This window comes from Aethalodelphis obliquidens, unplaced genomic scaffold (assembly GCF_003676395.1).
Source record: "Aethalodelphis obliquidens isolate GAN/ISIS:26980383/991018 unplaced genomic scaffold, ASM367639v1 scaffold82, whole genome shotgun sequence".
Taxonomy (NCBI): Eukaryota; Metazoa; Chordata; class Mammalia; order Artiodactyla; family Delphinidae; genus Aethalodelphis; species Aethalodelphis obliquidens.
This window is the reverse complement of record NW_020838026.1, coordinates 287,096-306,834: the sequence shown is the minus strand read 5'-3', so window position 1 is coordinate 306,834 and position 19,739 is coordinate 287,096. Positions and strand designations below refer to the sequence as shown.

Here is a 19,739-nt window from a genome sequence, read left to right as displayed (position 1 = left end):
TGAGTATATTTGTCTGTTTACTGATTTGCATAAGTCTCTCAGGCTCTGTTCACTTTTCTTCATTCTTTTTTCTTTTTGCCTGTCAGACTCAGTAATTCAAAATGACCTGTCGTCAAGTTTGCACACTCTTTCTTCTGCCTGTTCGAATCTGCTGTTGAACTCCTGTGGTGAATTTTTCTATTTAGATAACGTACTTTTCAGCTCCAGAATTTCTGTATAGTTCTTTTTAAAAATCATTTCTGTCTCTTTATTGATATTCTGACTTTGTCCGTAAGTCCTTTTCCTGATTTCTGTCCATGTTTTCCTTTAGCTCTTTGAGCATATTTATGACAGCTGTTTTAAAGTCTTTGTCTAGTAAGTTAAGTGCGTGTGTTTCTTTAGAGACTGTTTCTAGCTTCTTTACAGACTGTTTCTAGAGACTTATTTTGTTCCTTTGAATGAGCTACGTTTTCCTGTTTCTTTGTATGCCTTGTGTTTTTTGGGTGAACATTGGGCACTTATAAAAACAGTCCTCTCTCCCAGTGTTTGCTGTCTTCTGGGGACACCTTTACTATTTAGTGGGCTCCTGAGCCTTGAGATCAGCCTGGGGTGCAGGCTTAAGATCTTCTCAGATATTTTCTTGGCATGTGTCCTATCTGGCCTGTGTCTGTGCTTTTCTTTCTTTCTTTTTTTTTAAATTTCTCCCAGCTGCTTTTACATCTTGATTTCTCAAAGAGTGTCTCCCTGGCTTCTTCTTGTGACTTTAGGTGTTCTATCGTATTCCTCTGCCTGTAATCCTTTGCCCCCAGGCATCCATGGGTTTGTAGTCCCCCTGAAATGTTTACATGCTGTGACCCTTCACAGCCTTCTGCAGCTTCCAGCCTGAGGTCCAAACTATGCCAACATTTTCTGTCTGATCTCCAAGTCAGGTGAGACAGAAACTAGTCCCCTGGGGAGCCTACAGACAGCCCAGGACATTGCAAACAAGTTCCATCTTGCTCCTTCTGTCCTCAGGGAGGGAACTGGAAATAGGGATGCGTCCTTTTGACTGCACCATGCTACGCCAGGGAGGGGGTGGGACAAAGGTGATTGAAACCATGGAATCTCCTACCATTTTGAACATGTCTTTTTCTTGATTGGGTATTCACTCATTTGCTTAAACATTTCACTTGTTTCCAGAGCTCCTGTAAAGTTATTTCAGTCAGCGTGCAGTTGTTTGTTTGGTGTTTCCATAGGGGAACGAGGGCCTGGCGCTTCCTACTCCCTGTCTTACTGACACCACTCAATTATATACCAAACCTTTTGAGACTTGCGCTTTCTAATGGGTTGTTTTGCTATAATTGGCAGTAAGTGTGGTGACATTAGCTAGTACGGTTCCCACTGCACACTCAGCTTCTGATTGTTCTCTCTTTTCCCAGTACAAGCACGGAGGACCCATCATTGCTGTGCAGGTGGAGAATGAGTATGGTTCCTACAACAAAGACCCTGCCTACATGCCTTATGTCAAGAAGGTAAGAGTCAACTTGGGTCACCTCTTCGTGGGGTGTTCTGGGCTCTGGTGCAATGTGAGGGTCTGATGTCACCCAGCACCATTTATTAATTGGTGAATCTTTTCTCCAGACCTTTATTCCAACAGGGTCCTCACTTATTTGCCCTCTGTTGGCTGAGTTTAATGGGAATCGCAGTACATACGGGGCTGAGAGTAATGGAACTACCTTGATTGAGGGCGATGGCTGGAGGCCTTCCTGGAGGGGTGGGTTGCTCCTCTCACTCCAGCACCCAAAGCAGCGGCCCCACTGTCAGCTGCACATTGGCTTCATCTGGGGAATCGTTTAAACTCACTGTGCCCAGGCCATATGCCATCCCATTAACTCAGGGTCTTGGGGGTGGAGCTCAGACATCTGATTCCAGCGTGTGGGTGGCTGGGAGCCCCTGACTGTGTGTCAGAGCAGGGAGGGGCAGGCCCAGGGCAACACTTAGAAGAACAGGCTTCTGCTCAGAGGTGGTTCCTGTCACTTGGTGAATGAGACCTGGAATAAATTGCATTCATTTTTCTAAACCCCCACTTCCTCTTCTGTGCAGCTGGGCTAACGAGAGGATTTGCCTCTCCACATTGTGCGTGTAGTGAGGTTGCAGACGCAGTGCCGTTCCAGCATCCAGTGAGCAGTCAGTAAACAGGATCGTGATGTTATCAGCAACACCGGTGTTTTGTACTTGGAAGGGTCGGCACCCGTGTGAGGTGAGGAAGCTTTATGTGGCCTCAGTAACTCCACTAATTTAATTAGAGCTGCTCCGGCCCCTGGTGTCCTGGGTGGCATCCCTTCTGCTGTCACAGGCAGAGTTGTGTCCATCTGGAATTCCTTTAGTCCCTGCAGATGGCTTGTAGGTTCTTACCCACTCTCCCCTGCCCCCCACGCCCCCGCAGAAGCCCCCGGTGTAGGGGCAAGGCTGTCTCTGGGGAGGGTGGTGTTCCTGAAGCTGGATGGGGAGAGATCAGTCCTGACGGTCAGGCCCTGTCACACCCTGGCCTCCTCCTTGGGGTTGGCTGGAAGGAGCCCGGCCAGGGCTCAGGCCAGGAGGGCATCTACTGCCCCAGCACAGACCCCGAGACTCTCCTGGGCTGGGCTTCCCCAGCAGGTGCTCACTGAATCTCTGGGCTGCAGAGAAGGAAGCTGCCCTGCTGGGGACGGGGGCAGCCCCGCAGAGACCTCCCCTGCGCAGTCGTGACTCTGGTGTCTGGGAAGGGGTGCATGTGAGACAGGCGGACAAAGGGACGCCTCTGTGGTCGCAGATGGACGGCCTGTCAGAGCCGCTCAGCAGAAGACTGCAGGGCTCCGGGTGGAGGGGCCGGGACCCCAGGGCAGCCCACCCCTCCCTGCGTTGGTCCTTGCTGCAGCCATGCGCCCGGGGAGTTGGGAGGGGCGCCTTGGAGGGTGCGGATCACAGGAGGAAACCGCAGCGCGTTTCGCGCATTCCGCGCGTGGTGCTGGGGCCGACCGGCATCCTTCCCCGGGAGTGGCGGCCGCGGCCATCATCACTGAAGACCCTGAGTCGTGCGTAGCTTCTTCGGGGCCCTGCAGATGTGGCGCTGTCTGCATAGGACGGCCATGGGCAGGGCACTTTGCCCTCTGAGCCTTAGGGTCTCCACGCGCACAGCAGAGGCGGGAGCGTCCTTGTCTTGGCCCTGTGGGGAAGCAGTGAGGTGGTCGGCACAGCCCAGCTCTGCCTGGCGGGTGGCGGGTGCTCGGGGGCAGCGACTGTCCCTCGCGGTGCAGGCGGTCAGTCTGTGCCCCTAGGAGATGGACATTGTCAAGTTGTGTTCCCCCCACCCCCCAATGCCGTGCACAGGGGGGCCTGAGCAGGGTCTGCTGAGCATCGGCGACAGGCTGGCTGCTTCGATCCTGCACTGGCCTCCCCCGACTGAAGTCCTGAGAATGAAGGCCTCTCTGCTGCGTCCTCACGGCCTCCGGGCAGATGGGAGCCTTAGTCACTGCTCACTGCCTCACCTCTTTCCAAAGGAGTTTGGTTGAAATAAGCAGTCTTGTCATAATACCTGAGGAAGAAGTGTCAGGAAGATGCCCTTGCTGGGGTTTCAGGTCCGCAGGCCCCAGGCCCCATGCGGAGCCCAACAGGGATGGACCGGCTCAGGTGCGCACCTGCCCGCCAGCTCTGGACGCTGCAGCCCTTGTCTCTGAGCCTCCTCACCCTGCAGTGAAATGTCAGGTGTGAGGCTGACCAGGATGGCCTGTGCAAGGGGCTTGCGGGGACGCCCGCATGATGGTGATTGTTCCTGAGCCGCGGCTGCCGCTCCCGGGGAAGGACGCCGGTCGGCCCCAGCACCACCCGCATTCCTGCTGCGGTTTCCTCCTGTGATTTGCACCCTCCAAGGCGCCTCTCCCATCTCCCCGGGTGCATGGCTGCAGCGAGGCCCAACGCAGGGAGGGGTGGGCTGCCCTGGGGGTCCCGGCCCCTCCATGCGGAGCCCTTCAGTCTTCTGCCTGGCGGCCTTGCCAAGTGGCTCTGACAGGCCGTCTATCCGGGACCAGCAGCCAGCTGCCCAGCGCCCCTCGGGCCTGACAGCCTGCCACGCGGTGGGAGCTCAGCGTGTGATGTGGCAGGAGGTTTGAGGGACAACAGGTTGGCTCATCTCACTCCCCCACAGGCCCTGGAGGACCGGGGAATCGTGGAGCTGCTCTTGACCTCAGACAACAAGGACGGCCTGAGCAGGGGGATTATGGACGGAGGTACCTGCCTGGAGGCTGTGTGCAGGGATGGGGACAGGGGACGGGACGGCGGCCTGGCCTGGCTGTGCTCCCTGGATAGCCTTAGCCACAAAGGAGTCTCTGATGCCTGTTCTCCTGCGTGCGTGGGGCTGGGCCCCAAAGCTCAGGGCCTCAGGGCTGGAGGGGCTGCGAGAGGTGGGCTTGCGTAGCCGAGTCGCTGAGCACCAGGGACGCTCAGGGCCCTGCAGGACACGGGGCAGCGGAGTGGGCATCGGACACGGTCCTACAAAGAGGGCCGGGCAGACCAAGTGCCGGGTGTCCCGTGGGGACAGCTCGCTCAAGTCCTGCCCGGGGCTGCGCAGCCCACAGCGCCGGCCGGTCATCTGGGCGGCGGTGTCCGGGGGTGAGCGCGTGGCTCTCGTCCCGCGTCCCCGTGCCCCTGCTCCGCCTCTCTCCCTGTTGCTGTGGACGCCCCCACCTGGCACCGCTTCCAGGTCAGACACCCCCACCTGGAGCGAAGCCCTTTCTCCTTCTGCCCTGCCCACGTCACCCGATTTCCCTGCCCTGGGTCCTTCCCGCCCGCACACGCCTGTGTAGCTGTTTCCTCCTGAGAAGCCCCCCGACCCGTTCCCCGCAGAGCTGTCTCTCTATCCCCACTCTCCCCGCGTCCACGCTCACTGGCTCCCCGGCCCCTTTCCTGCTGTCTTAGGTCCTGTGATCATCTCTCCGCCGACACCACCCTTTGCAAGGTCACAGTGACCTCCACCTGACACATTTAAGTTGTCGTGCTCATCACCTCTGACCCGTCTGATGGGGCCTTTGGTCCCTTTTCTTCTCACTGGGGGTCTGGGGCACCATTTCTCCGACCTTGACCTCGGGCAGCTCGGGTCCTGTTCTCCCGAAAAGTTTCCCGTCATGTCCACGCGGTGGCGCTGTGTCCCCGTGGCGGTTTCCAAGGCTCCCCGCGGTCCGCCTGTCAGGGTCGGGTCAGGGCCTGGGAGGGGCTGTGGGGCTTGAGTCCTGTGGGCGGGACCCTCTGGAGGCGGGAGCACGTTTCAGTCGCGGCGTCCGCAGAGGGGGCCTCCTGGGCTTCTGGTCCCCACGCCCCGTCCACCGCAGGCCCTGCCTCTCACCTCGACCCCGGCCCCTGCCCCACGCCTGCCACCTGGATTGACTTTGTTCAATTAGTTAAAAATGTGATTACAGGAAGGCTTTCACAAGGTGTGGAATTAAAACCTTAGAGATGCTTATGAAGAAGCCTCGCCTGCCCAGGAGTGACCATTCTGAGCTGTAGCGTTCCCTCCTGGCTCTTCCTCCATGACTGTAAATACCACGACGCCCAGAGAGCTCTGTACTTAGGGACGTAAAACACTTGTTCCGGTTGAGGGCTCAGGTCTCTCCTGCCACCCTCGCCCCACGGCTTTCCTGGGGCAGGCCCCCCCCTCACGCCCCCCGCCCTCCCCAGCCCTCATGGACGCGATGCTTGGGGCCTGCGTTGCGCCGGGCGCTGCGACCGTTGTTCTGGACAGTGTGGTCGACTCGCTTCCAGTGTAGTTATCTCATTGGTTTAACTTTCCTTTTAAGTTCTTTTCTGTCTCTCCTTCTCCTTGTCGCTCTCTTAAACAAACACTTTATCAACAGCTTCCAAACCCCCATCATGGTGTTTTTAGGCGCCTCTGTGTGTCGGATTCTGATCCAGTCCAATGGCACCGGCGCCCCACTGTCCCCAGCCTGATGGCAGCCCGGGTCCCCTGGAGTCCCACGTCCTGGGACGTTGAAGCTGTCGTCCTGTCGTTTTCTGCGATCCGCTGTCGCTGCCAGAGGACGAGCACGTCCTGTTGTGGGATTCGGGTTCAGGGTGTCTCTGAGGGACTCGCCCCGTCGCGGATCTGACCTGGACAGTGTGATGCTTGTGGTGGCCTCTCCCTGCTGTGCTGTCCTGTCTCCTCTCTGCTTTGCTTGTTTCCTTCTACTTTCTGGGTGACCGCCTCAACTTTCTTCCCCCAGTCCTTCTGTTTCCTGCATCACGTTCTTCGTGGAGACATTTCTTTTCTCACAGCGTACTTGCCAGCAGCTGTGACCAGTGGTCCCCGCTGTGGGGAGCCAGGAGTGGGGCTGGGAGCGCTGTCTTTCGTGGGATTGACTCCGGAGGGGAGCCCTTTGGGCCGTCATGGCCGGTATCTGGGGGCAGGAAGGGGCAGGAACCGCCTCCTGAGCTGTCCTCGTCCCGTAGGCCCTGGTGCCCGGGGCCGCCGTGCTTGGCTTTCCTGGGGGGCTGGCCACGGGGCGGTGGGGAGGTTGGAGGGGGGCAGGAGGCAGGGTCCGCGGGAGGCCTTGGGCTGGGGGGGGTGGGTGACCTCCGCTCCCACAGGCTGGTTACAGGCCCCCAGACCCTTTTCAAGCTCCCAAGGTGAATCGTGGCCTCTGCTGTGTCTCCCGCCCCGTTCGTTCTCCCTGTGGCCGCCACCTCCTTCACCTGTGTTCGCCGGGCTGTCGGGGGTGTGGGGGGGAGGGATGGGAGCAGGTGCGCTGGGCTCCGAGGTTTCTTCTGCCAGGTTGGTTCAGACCGGCCCCCTATCTTCAGGGGTCTCCACTTTAGGTGAGGAGGGTCTGGATGTGGGGTACCCACATCGGGTGGGCCTGCTCCCCGGCGCTGTGACCTTGAGGCAAGTTGTTTGGCCTCCCGGAGCCCCCGCTGCCGTTTGTTTGTCTCTAATCGCTGGTGATCGGGGCTCGGGTCTGACAGGAGGGCGTCAGGGTGGCTGGGCGGCAGGCTGGTCCAGTGACCATCCCGCCTTCCCAGGTGCAGCAGAGCTCAGGCCCGGGCATGCGAGACCCCCCGTCCAGGCACAGGAAGCAGGCGAGGAGCCTCAGAGCCAATTTCTGCTCGGGGGTCGGCCACGTCCATGGCCGTGGGCAACACATAGCACATCTTTCTCGGGCGTACCTCTCCCTGGTGGAAAGCCATGGAAAATATTGCTGGGGTGGGACAGAAAACTAGCTCTCATCTGAGATGTAAAAGGAGAATCTTCACTTAGATCGTCACCCAGTGCCGGAGGCTGGAGGTGCAAAGTAAAGATCAGACTCCGGGCTCCTGCAAGGAGTAATTAACAGAAATGCACACTCTAGTTGTAAAAATTCCATAAATCGAGCACAGATGCTTAGCAAGTGGATCTCTGTGAGGTCTGTGCTGAGTGGTGGAATTTCCAAGATGAACCGGCTAAGTCTCCTAGTGTCAGAGGAACTAAACTCTGGTTGGAGGTGGAAGATGGTGTCAAGATTAATTTATTTGCAGGTGAGTTGAGAATGGTCAGGGGAATTCTGAGTCCTCCTGGCTTTTGGGTGATAGCTGTTCTCTCTTCTCCTTTCCACCTGCAGTGCTAGTCACCATCAACTTACAGTCACAAAACGAGCTGCAGTTTTTAACCACCTTTCTGCTGAGTGTCCAGGTGAGTCAGGAGGTGAGCTGAGCCGAGCCTGGGTGTCAGGAGCTTAGCTGGGCCAGGGGGCCTCTGGGCCCAGCCTTGCAGCTCTCAGCCCCCCTTCCCCCTGCACGGCCCATGCCGCACCCACGTGGCCTGCCCCTGGCGACGGAAGCGGTGTGACGGTTGCTCTGAGGGGTCGCTGTGTCAGCTGGTGCTTGGAGGTGGTTTCCAGCTCCTGAGAAGGGGCCCTTTCTGAAGCTGTAGGCGGGTGTGCTCACAGAGGCCTCTTTACTAGAGTTCTGTGGACTCGGCTGGCCCCAGATGGGCTCAGTGTGGGCCCTGGGGATCGAGGGGAGAGACACGTCCCTGCCCTGTGTCTGACCTTCACTGGTCAGGCTGCTCTGGGCCCAGGACTGCTGTCACCTGCCAGACGGGGGCCTGGTCCGCCCAGGCCAGAGGAGAGAGGCGCGTCGGATGTATCTCAGCATCCATGGGGCTGGTGGGAACTTGCAGTGAAGTCCTGTTTTGTTGATTTCTCCTCTCCCCTAAGGGGAGAGAAGGTCCAGCTGAGGCAGCCCATTGGCAGCATGGAGGCCGCCTTCACCCTGTGTTGTGTACGGGGCCTGGATGCCGCCCTGAGGCCTGTACCCGGCAGGGATGTTGGAGGGTTCGCTCCCCCCACCCCGAGAATAGATGCCGGCGGGGGTGCTGGGGTGCCTCCCGTTCCAGCTACTCCTTTTTTAGAGCAGAGGTGGCGTCCAGAGGCTCGGCCGCAGGAGGCCCCCAGGGCAGTGTGAAGCCCCCAGGGCTGAGGGCCACCATGTGCTGCTTAGAGGGACGGGAAGGGGGTGCCCAGGAGGAAGCAGGATGGGGGGGCCTGGCGGGCTGCTCAGCAGACTGGGGGCGACAGCGTGCAGGTGGGTACAGGCCCAGCCCCCTCCCTCCTTCCCGCGCCCTGTACCGTGCTTGCTGGGCGTGGGTCCGCGACCACAGGGTCTCTGCCCTCGGGGAGTTTGTGACCCACTTGGAAGAGACGTGTTAGGTACGTAGTTGCCCAGGATCTGAGGAGGGTCGTCCTTGATGTTGTCCAGGACAAGGACGGTGCTGTGACCCTCAGCTTCTCTTCCCTCTTCTGTGAAGTGGGGATAGTGCTGGCACCTACTCGTAGGGCTGTATGAGGGTCAAAGGGATGATGTTTGGAGAGCCCCCAGAACACCCATGCTCCCCACGGGCGCCTGCAGAGTCGTCCGTGGAGAGGTGGCCCCAGGCTGGCTGGCCTGTCCATAGCGCCCGTGGCCACCGGCCTCTCTCCCGCTGCTCAGCCACGTGTTTTCCTCCAAGAAGGGGCCGTGGACTTGTCCCTGTTCAGATCAGAGGCCCCTGCAGATGGTCACTGGTGGCCCTGCTCCGCTTCACTCAGGGTGTCCGGCTGCGCCTTGCCGGCCCGGCCCGTGTCCAGTGACGGGAGCCTGGATGCGGGTGTCTCTGGGCGCTTCCCAGGGCCAGGCAGCGTGTGCTGAGGGCTCCAGGTGCCTCATCTCATGTGACTGTCCCAGTAGCCACGTGACTGGCCTCCGTGTAGCCGTTTTACAGTTGAGGACACAGACTCCAGGACGGTGTCCCCCGGCAGTGGCAGGTCAGGGCACGTAGCACAGGCGGTGCCGAGCCAGCCCTGAGCCACGGTGACCTGGGCCGTTTGGTGGACGGCTCAGCCCAGCCCTCAGGTGGGCCCCTCCTGGCACTGGAGGCTGCTGACCTGTGTGATGTAGTGACCCAAATGTGGTACGAGTGTCCCCTCGGGAGGTAGGCAGCCCTAAGAAAACCAAGCCCCGGGCCTTGCTAGAAAATCGCCGTGACTTACGTGGCCTCTCCCATGGCGTGTTTGGGACCTTCTGCTCAACAGACCCTGAATCTGCTGCCCCCTGGGTGGGGCGGTGATGCTCTGTGTGCCTTGGCCCCGGACGCCAGGCCGACAGCCACAGGGGGTGCTCGGGGCGGGAGGAAGGCTCTGTGGCGCGGAAGCTGCGGGGCCGCCGTTGGGGCAGCACCTCCCCTGCTGCTTCTGTGCACGTGGGCAGAGCGGAGCTGGGCCCGGGCATGGCTGCTGCGTCCTGGGGGCAGTCTTGTGCAGCTTCAGGGTGCCGAAGCAGTGTTAGACCTTCGAGCGTCCTGGCCGAGGCTGGGGGACCGGGCTGCAGAGCCCGCACTGTGGTAGCTGGAACGCTCTCATGTTCTGGTCCAGTTTTGCATACTTCTGTTGAAACCAAGCTAGACCCGGGAGCGGGGCCGCTGCATAGCCCCCTGACTCCTCCGGCCAGACGGACGCAGCATCTGAGGGTCTGTGTCCATGGTGTGGCTCTCAGAGATGGGGTTTCCCCAATAGAACATCCTCCTGCCCTGAAGAGGACGCACGGGGCTTGATCAGCAAGCCACTGTCAGGACTCCAGGTCAGGTGCTGCGTTCTTGAGAAAGCTCACCTTGGGCAGGTCCCCGGGTTCCCCGCCAGCGCCGCACGCAGCACCGAAACCACATTAAGGCCTCGGGCCTGCCGTGCCCACTTTGGTAGCTCCATCCACCCCCTGCCACGTGGCGGCCGCATGTGGAGGACGAGCCAGTGCGGGTGCATTGGGGGCTCCCCTGTGCTCTGCTGGCAGCGGCCTCGAAGGCCAGGTGTGCAGCCAGGGAAGGGTTGGGAGGACGGAGGTGCCGGCTAACTTCTCACTTTGTGGTGCGCAGGGCGTCCAGCCCAGGATGGTGATGGAGTGTTGGACGGGCTGGTGTGACTCGTGGGGCAGTCCCCACAGCATCCTGGATTCTGCAGGTGGGTGCTTGTGGGACCCCCGTCCAGCATGTGTGCTGGCCTCAGACGCAGGAATAAGTTCCAAATAAGGTGCTAATCCATGTGAATTAGCTGAGGGTGTGGGGCTCTGGGAGTCTCTGCGTGGACAGTCAGCCCTGAGTGTCCAGAGCTGTTTGTCTTGACAGGGGACACGAGCGGTCAGACACGGCTTTGGGGTGTCTCTATAATTGCTCTGGAGTAATGCATGCCAATCGCAAACGTCTAGCCAATGCAGGACGTGTATAAAGGAGAAATAAAAACCCCGGAGCCCAGAGCAGACGTTTTGATGTGTGTAGTGTGGGCACCCTCTGTCTCTCTGTCTGCCGCCCCGGGTGTACGTGCAGGTAGAGGTGTGGGCAGGTGAGGGTGTGTCTGCTCCACCTGCCTGTTCCAGTGAGACACGCGGAAGCCCAGCTGCCTACACTGTGAGGTGTGGATTCCAGCCCTGTTCTAGAGAATGCAGAGAACCCCGTTGGGCTGGTGTCGTACCCACGATCGCTTATTGATGAGGACCTGGGTGCTTCCAGGGTCTGTGTTCACGGACCCCGTGCAGCGGGCGATCCTGCGCGTCAGTTTGGCTCACCTGGCGTGTTTCCCTGCGATAAGTTCCCGGCAGTAGCCCTTCTTCCTCCACGCGGGTTTGATCTGTGTTAACTAAACTGCCCTCCAGGAAGAGGACGATGCTCCCTCCCCTGTTACACGAGATGCCCATCCCCTCAGGTTCATCAACGCCAAGTGTTAAATGATTCCCCTCAGGTTCATCAACGCCGAGTGTTAAATGATGTCAGCGTTTGCTGTCTGATAGGTCCTTGTGTAGGTCTCATTTCTTTGATCAATGCCGGGGTTTTAAACTCTGTATAGATATTTATTAACCATTCATATTCCTCCTCCGCTGTTTCTGTCTGTGTCATGGGCTCATTTTCCAGTCCAGGTGGGGCAAGGAGGTGGTCAGAACCGTGTCTCTAATTAGGTCTCGCTAACTGAGCCAGGTGGGCCTGAGCCGCAGCCCGTGTGAGGTGCAGACTCGCCTGGGACTTGAAAGCAGCTGGAAGCCGGGCTCTGGGGCCGGGGTCCCGTCCTCCCGCCATGCACTGCGGTTGGGTTTAGGGAGACCTAAGGACGGAGCTGTGAGGGGGACCCTGAGCGGGGACCGGGCTCACGGCGTCCCAGGCGCCAGCTCTGTGCACCCTTCTCCTCCCACGGAGGGTTTGAAAACCGTGTCGGCCATCATCAACGCTGGCTCATCCGCCAACCTGTCCATGTTCCACGGTGGCACCAACTTCGGCTTCATCGGTGGAGCCGTGCACTTCCAGGACTATAAGTCCGATGTCACCAGCTACGGCAAGTACCCCTGACGTGGCGCCCCACGCCCGTGCCTGGGCTCTCGCGGGGCATCCCTCGGGGACAGCGGCTGGCACCTCTAATGTGAAGGCAAGGTTTTGTCCGTCACTTTTAAGCTGCCAGGGCCGTAGGCGACAAGCCAGCTGACGTGCCTGGGCCTTTGGATGCCAGCTGGGGAGGGGAGGGGGGCCCAGGCCGGGAGGGAAGGCCCTCAGGTGGGGGTAGCCCCTCCCCTCCTCAGGGCTTTGGGATGAGGTCACCCTGGCCCCTTGCCTGGAATGTAGGGTCTGGGCAGTTTGGGGGCATTCGGTAGTGTCTAGCGCGTGTGGTATTTTGACTGACAGCTCACATCAAGTGTTCTGCCTCCCGAATTGCTGGGGCGAGGACGCTGCTGCCCCACCAGCTCCTCCTGTCTCTCTTTGCCTCCACAATGCTGTCCTGGGGGCTGAGGCCTGTGACACGGCTAGTGTCTTGCAGACTATGATGCGGTGCTGACGGAGGCCGGGGATTACACGGCCAAGTACACAGGGCTCCGGGAGTTCTTCGGCTCTGTCTCAGGTAGTTGCACGCGCAGGCGCAGGCACAGGCCCAGCTGGGCACCGGCTGGCTGTTGCTCTGAGACCCCAGGAGACTTGCTTCTTCTGCCCCCAACCCCTCACCCCCCGCCTCAGCCCCAGGTGATGCATGTGCAGGAACGAGGACGGGCAGGTCTGAGCGACTGTTCTCATCCCAGTTGGGGTCTTGCCGCTTCACTTTCTCCTGGGTGTCAAGGTTCCTGAGTTTGTGAGCAAGCCCCTGCCTACCTGCCTCCTGGCCTCGTCTTCCTGGCGGGGTCTCGGCGGGCTGGGAAGGGCCTGTTCTGCTGGGCTGGGGCAGGAGCTGGGGCCGGGGGGGGTGGCGCTGGAGGCACGACTGTTGGGGTCCTTTGGGGACGGCTCTGCCGTCTGCTTGTGTTGCAGGGCCCCCGCTTCCTGCCCCACCTGACCTTCTTCCCAAGACGGCATGTGAGCCAGTGATGCCAGCTTTATACCTGTCCCTGTGGGACGCCCTGCCCTACCTGGAGGAGGTGCGTGCTGCTGGCGGAACGGGCTGGCCCAGAGGAAGCGCCACCGCCTTGGGCTCCACTCCCCAACCTTAGAGCTCAGAGGAAAGAGGACAAACGCACGTGGGGGAGAAGCAGGAGGGACGAAGGGAACCAGAGGAGGAGCTGGTAGCACAGCGGGCAGTAGGCAGAGAGGAGGGAGGAGGCTGGGCGCATTCCCCAGCGCCAGCTCAGGGCTGCCGTGGTGCAGAGATGACACTGGTCACAAAGCGCCGAGGCTACCGTGCGTAGCCTGCCTTCTCTCCTTATCACGTGCCCTCCGTCGCTGTCCCCGAGAACCTGGAGAGCCTTGCAGACTGTGACGAGAAACCAAATTCAGGATTGTGGAGCTTGACTGTGTAATAGAAGTCAAATAGAGAAAACGTTCCCCCCCCGCGTGCTGACCCCCGTGGGGGCTGCCGGCTCCCCGCGCCCCCAGAAGGCGAGGCCGCCTCTCTGTGCTGAGCCTCTGCCTCCCGTCTCGTGTCTGTGCAGCCGGTCACCTCGGAGAAGCCGGTCAACATGGAGAACCTCCCGATAAATGGGGGAAACGGGCAGTCTTTTGGGTACACGCTGTATGAGACCACCATCACCTCTGCTGGCATCCTCAGTGCCTATGTGTGGGACCAGGGACAGGTAGGGGCGACCCTCTGAACCGCCGTGACCCACCGCACAACAGACCCCTCCCCTGAGGCTCTCATGTGCAGCACCCGTGTGCGGAGATGGCCCATCCCCGCCAGCCGTGCTGCCCACTGGAACCTGGGGCCTTCGTTTCCCCCCGGCCCCTGTACCATCACCTCTGAGCGCTCGGCAGGGACCCCCACGCCTCCCCCCTGCTGACACGGGGGGGTCTTGTCTGCTCCTCTGGCCGGTGTTTGTGAACACGGTCTCCATAGGGTTCCTGGACTATAAGAGGGAGAAGGTTGTCATCCCCTCGATCCAGGTTTGTCCCCGGGGTTGGGAGGCTGGTGCCAGGCGCCTCCTGGGCAGGTGTGGCGGGAGGCCCGGAGGGAGGCCTGGACGAGGGGCTGCTCAGCCGCAGAGCTGGGGGTGGGCATGGCTTTCTGATGAGCAGGGACCCCCATCCTGTCCTCAGAGTTCAGGGAGGACTGGGCTCCACAGCTGTGAGCCGGTGGTTGGGAATCAGGCTTCGTCAGCGCCCTCTGCTCCCAGCAGGGGTTCACGATGCTGAGGATCTTGGTGGAGCATCGCGGGCGAGTCAACTACGGGACTAATATTGACGATCAGCGCAAAGGTGGGTCACAGCACACGCGTGGCTGTCCCTTCTCCACAGCAGCACCTGCAGGTCATGGAGGCTGATGCTATAGGTGGGGCCATGGGGGCCCATCGCGGGGAGGTGGGTCCTGGAGGCCCCTTGGAGGGAGGTGGGGTCATGGAGGCCACCGGAGGGAGGTGGGTCCCGGAGGCCACTGGATGGAGGTGGGTCCCGGAGGCCAGTGGACGGAGGTGGGTCCCGGAGGCCAGTGGACGGATGTGGGGTCATGGAGGCTCCTGGAGGGAGGTGGGGTCATAGAGGCCACTGGACGGATGTGGGGTCATGGAGGCCCCTGGAGGGAGGTGGGTCCCGGAGGCCCCTTGGAGGGAGGTGGCGTAGGACCCGTGCCTTCTTGGTTCTTCACACTGAGTTTCTTTTTGATCCACCTTGGAAACCTCTGGGTGACCTCCTTTGTGGTGGGGAGGAGGGTACAGGACGTACGTGAACAGCATGCTCTTGGTGGCCCTCCCCGCGGGAATATCCCACCGGGCTCTCTAAACCTCTGCTTGAACTTGCCTCTTTCTCATCATTTATCAAAATGTGGGTGGTTTTATGTAAGTTAGGAAATAGGACCTCGGACAATAAATCCTACCCTGGAGCAAGCCTGGTGGCCTCCTAGCTCTCGTGGCTGTTTGCTTTTGTCACCTCGGGGAAGTGCTGTGGCCCAGCCCCGGGGACTTCCTGTGTCCTGGGGATGTGCCCCTCCAGAAGGGCCTCGGTGTGCTTCCCCTCCCCTCCGCTCCCCCCCCCGAAAGCCCCCCGAGTTCCTCCCTAGGTCTCAGCTTCTTCCCTTAGGAGCTCGTGGTGCTGGCCGCCCTCACTTCCTCTGTTCTCCTGGGGGCAGAGAGCATGGCAGCCTGCCCAGTCGCAGGCCCTGCCGGGGGTATGCAGTCCTGTCCTCTGGAAGGGTTCAGTGTTCACAAGTCACAGACCTCCTGTCCAGAGCCGTGTGCACCCCCTACACCTGCACCTGCAGTTGAGGAGGGTCTGCAGCCCTCTGAACACCCGCAGCCTGTCTGGGTTCCCAATCTGGCGACTCAGCAGCTCTGTGACTGAGAGGATGCAGGACACCCAGTGGAACCCACCCCGAGGTGCTGGGAAGTCACTGTTCAAGTGTGTGCAGTGCCTTAGCCTTGGGCATCCTGGCCACGGTGCTGTCTGTTCACAATTTAAATACTTGAAAAAAAACCTTTAATGCTGGCTTGTGTAGAAGATTTCTGGCTGAGTTACTAGGTCTGTTTCGTCTGGGACTCCACTGAACAAACCTCGAAGCTAGGCTGGAGCCACTGTGACCTCTTGGAGGACTCCTTTCATGGTGTTGGAATTCTCAGCCCCCAAAAGGGAGCGTCCCCCTCCCAGGGGCCGGAGGCCGACACTGCCCTCGGGCGCCTCCTTCCCTGCACACTAGGGCCTGGCAGGTGCTGCTGTCACTTGCTCTCATGGCTTTGGGGCTGCAGGGAAAGGTTTTATGCGTGCAAAGAGCCCCCTAGGGGTGCTGGCCCTTCAGCAGGAGTCCTTTGTTGAACCTTCCAGAAACGTTCTGTGTATGTGCCCAGCCGGCGGGTCAGCCGTCCCCCCACCGTCGGCCTCGCTCAGTGTCTCTGCCTCGTCCCCACAGGTTTAATCGGAAATATCTATCTGAATGATTCTCCCCTGAAAAAGTTCAAAATCTACAGCCTGGATATGAAGAAGAGCTTCTTTCAGAGGTGGGTCCTGCCCTGCACAGCGTGGGAGCAGCTGGACGGCCTGCAGGAGAGCCAGGAGGCCCGAGGCTGCCCCAGGCTTGGTGCCCGCCCCACACCCCTCCGCCACGGCCTGAGAACCGGAGCCCGAGCGCTCCCCTGCTCCTCCGCCCGGCTGCCACTGCTGTGCCGGTTCACAGTGCGGGAAGGACCTGAGAAGGCGCCCCCCACCCCTCATCTTCTGTCCTGCCCATAGGTTCCACGCAGACAAGTGGAACCCTGTCCCTGACGTGCCCGTGTTCCCTGCTTTCTTCTTGGGGCCGCTGGTGGCCTCCCTCTCCCCCTGTGACACCTTTGTGAAGCTGGAGGTTTGTAGCCCCGCCTGCCAGGTGCTCTGGGCTCCGCTCCTTGGGCCCCCAGCCTGGTGCTTGGCCTCCTGGAGCCCCCCTACCACGTGTGCCCGGAGGGTCTCCGTCGTGGCCTCCCTGGGTGGGGGTGGGATCAGAGCAGAGGGACCACCTGGTCGGCTTCTCAGGTCCGGGCTCCGGTGGTCCGGGTGCCCTGCCGGGACTGAGCGCTAGAGGGAACGGGCTCTGGCGCTTCCCTCCCGGTACCGAGCGGCTGTTGGAACGAGTCTGGTCCCTGGGAAGCTGAGAGGAGAGCTCAGGGCCTGTGTGCGCCTCTGCCTCCCGTGTGACTCTACGTTCGGTGGTTTGTGTGGTCAACTAACACCTCCCCTCCTCTGCTTAAAGGGCTGGGAGAAGGGGGTTGTATTCATCGACGGCCAAAACCTTGGACGCTCCTGGAACATCGGGCCCCAGGAGACCCTCTACCTCCCAGGTGCCTGGTTGGACCAAGGCCTCAACCAGGTGGGAGCACTTTTCCTGGGACCCCTTCTCATCCCTGCCCTCCCTGTCTCACGGTGTTTCTCCGGGGGCCCTTGGTGGGCAGGAGAGGACAGAAGTTCTGACGGGCCCGATCTGGCTCCGAGACAGACTGGCCGTGTCCCCAGGTCATTGTCTTCGAGGAGAAGAGGGCAGGTCCGGTGATACAGTTCACGGAAATGCCCTGCCTGGGCCGGCACCAGTACCTGAACTGAGCAGCCCCCAGGCCTCCTGGCAGGGCAACAGCAGGCCCTCCTGCCCACGGCTGCAGTCCAGACCCTCCCCTGCACAACCGGAGAAGCAGGTTGGGGGCGAGGGAGGGCCCCTCCCCGAAGAGCTTCCCGGCTCTGTGGCTGCTGCCGTCCACCTTCACTGCTCCCGCGGGCGGGATGGGGGGTCTGGCTGGGACTGTCCCCTGTGGGGGTGAGTGGGGCACAGCTCCTGGACAGTCTGCTCGGAGTGTCCCCGTGGGCCCTGTTTCTGAGCCGGGGGGCGCGTCACCATTTGTGGAGGGTGGGGGCACCTGGGCCAGCCTTCTCCGCCATCCAGGGAGGAAGTCGGTGCGGTGGAGGGACCCCGGCCCCCTTCCACCCCGCTTGGATCGCCTCTGACGGTCAGGAATGCTGGGCCTTACCTCCCAAGACAGCATGTTTCCCTCTCATTCCACGAGGGGCAGTGCCAGCCCAGGAGGAGAGGCAGCTGCTCCGGAGGGTCCAGGAGGCTGTGGGCAGAAGGTGCGGTTGCAGGGGCCTGGGCAGGAGTATTGGGGTCCCGGGGCCCCCGCCCTGGGCCAGGCGGCGGGCCAGGGGCAGCCTTCCTTCCAGTTGTCCGTCCAGACCCCAGACAATCCCCCACGGGATGAGTCCCGTGTTAGGGCTCAGGTTCGCTGCCTTGAATTGCGGTAAAGCCACAGAGTTGCATCTCATCCTCCTTGGTGGTGTTTCTCTGACCCCGCTTGTGCCGGGCACACGCTAGCCCGGCCGTCGCCGTGTCGACGAAGACTCGGCTGTTGTGGTGTGGTGGGCAGGGTGGGGCCGTGTTGGGTGGCCAGGAGCGGCATGTGCGCTGGCCACAGTGCTGAGTCTGCCTCCCCAGCGACGTCTGGATCCTCCTGCCACAAACGGACGATCTCCATTCATAGTCCAAGTGGAAGAGCGGATTCCTCCGGGAGTGGGGACCGGGTGGGGAACAGCAGGCTGAGAGCCTCCCAGCAGCGCCCTCCTCCCCACGGCCGGGAGCCCGTGCTTGGCTCAGGAGGGGTCTGCACGGGGGCAGTGGTGCGCAGCCCCTGGGCCCAAAGAGTGGAGCCGGGTCAAGGGCAGACGGTCACAGGGGGCTGGGCCCAAGGGTCCCGCTGGGGGCAGAGAAGTGGAGCTTATTGAAGTGAACTTGGTGGACCATGGCTGGGGGTCCCAGTCCCTGATCTCGTCCAAACTCACCAGCTCTTCCTGTGCCGCCTTGAACAGGGAGCCCGGGGCTGGGTGGTGAGAGCGGGCTCTGTGGACGGGGCCAGCCTGGGCGCTGAGCCACCCTGCCTGACTTATGCCGCGTCCCATGAAGCGCGTGGGGGGCTTCCGCCGGGGAGTGTGCACGGAGCTTGGGTTTGGAAGACTCAGGGTGACGCCGTCTATGTGATGAAGAGTCCCCTGGCATTGCTTTTCCGCACCCACGTGCTCGCAGACGTGCGGCCCTTCCTGGGTGAGGTCCCTGGGCCAACCTGCCTGCCCAGTGACCCCAGCTTCCTGTCCAAGCACCTTGGCAGGCAATGCCCTCCTCGTCACCCCGGCCTCCAGGTGCTGGGCATCTCATGCTGCTCCCAGGCCGCCTCTGCCCTCACTCGGTGTGGAGGCCTCGCCCACGGGCCTTGACAGCAGTCTCCACACTCGTTCTCTCCCACGTTCATCCCCGTCGGGGCTCCAGGCACCACTGTCCACTCACCTCTCCTGTGAGTGTAACAAGCACATGACCCCAAACTTACTGTCACGTTGTCCCCTGCAGTCTGCCCGGAGCAGTGGACACAGTTCTGTTCTGTCTTGGGAACTCGTGGCTGTACTTGCACCTCACGTCCAGCCCATCAGCAAATTCCTGACCCGTGTCCAGAGCCCGCCCGCTGCCCTCTCGTCAGGGCTGCGCCTCGTCCGACTCACCGTTGTCTCGGGCCACCTGCCCGTGTCCTGTTTGTTGGCAATACAGGAAGCGAGCGCTTCTTCTAAAAGGCCGGTTAGACTGGGTCCGTCCTCTGCTGCAAACCCTCCGACAGCCTCTGTTTCACTCCCTAGCTGCAAGCTTCGCCCTGGTTCTGGAGCAGAGTGTCTGTGCCCCCTGCTCCCACGTGTGACCCACCCCCCACCCCCAGAGAGCTGCCCTCAGTGGCCTGTTAGCTAAGCGCTCTCCCGCGGGGGGAGCTTCTCTTTCCTGGACCCAGTTCTCCGCACGTCGGCTCGGAGGCCACCTGGCCAGGGGGGCCTTTCTGACGGCCCAGGTGGGATGCCAGCACCTCCCCAGCTGCACTCCGCCCCGCTTGCCTCATCCGTCACCTTGGAACTGATGACGGTTGTCGGAGCACCCTGGCCCCGAGCATCTGTGTCCTCTCCGGAGAAGGCAGCCCTGGGCAGGCAGAGCTCTGGCTTCCACGGCCCTGTGCTGTGCCAGGAACGAGGTGTGTCCCCCCAAGGCACCTGATAGTACAGGTTGGACGGTTAAATGAATGAGGAAAACTAAGACAGGGCTGAGGAGGATTAAGACTGTTAAAAACCATATTTGACTTTTAATTTCAAAACAAATTAAATACAGTTAAATTAAAACAGACCCGATAGTGCAGCTTGGGGGCTCCACCTTCCCCGTCTCTGTCCTCCGGCCCCCACCCCACTCCTGTACAGGGGGGAGCAGGGAACACACTGCGTTTGGAAAACAAACTAGCCATGGACCCAGTTCTGATTCATAGCAAACTCATTCCCAGTGAAGGCGAAAGCTGCAGTCCATCGGGTTGTAATTATAAATAAACACACG

The 19,739-nt window shown here is 60.8% G+C and overlaps 1 protein-coding gene across 1 annotated transcript in view; it reads left to right on the top strand.

The window, feature by feature from the left end:
- The window catches only part of LOC113612772 (beta-galactosidase-1-like protein 2), a 39,370-nt gene extending 20,313 nt beyond the window's left edge, over positions 1-19,057 (top strand). Inside the window, exons 6-19 of the mRNA XM_027092906.1 lie at positions 1,398-1,490; positions 4,142-4,223; positions 7,581-7,651; positions 10,364-10,448; positions 11,670-11,807; positions 12,285-12,365; positions 12,767-12,873; positions 13,384-13,523; positions 13,759-13,831; positions 14,065-14,143; positions 15,783-15,870; positions 16,103-16,214; positions 16,599-16,715; positions 16,859-19,057. Of these exons, the coding sequence (XP_026948707.1) occupies positions 1,398-1,490; positions 4,142-4,223; positions 7,581-7,651; positions 10,364-10,448; positions 11,670-11,807; positions 12,285-12,365; positions 12,767-12,873; positions 13,384-13,523; positions 13,759-13,831; positions 14,065-14,143; positions 15,783-15,870; positions 16,103-16,214; positions 16,599-16,715; positions 16,859-16,945 (1,353 nt within the window). The 3' untranslated portion in view covers positions 16,946-19,057. The remainder of the gene's footprint in view (positions 1-1,397; positions 1,491-4,141; positions 4,224-7,580; positions 7,652-10,363; positions 10,449-11,669; positions 11,808-12,284; positions 12,366-12,766; positions 12,874-13,383; positions 13,524-13,758; positions 13,832-14,064; positions 14,144-15,782; positions 15,871-16,102; positions 16,215-16,598; positions 16,716-16,858) is intronic.
- Positions 19,058-19,739: the final 682 nt, after the last annotated feature.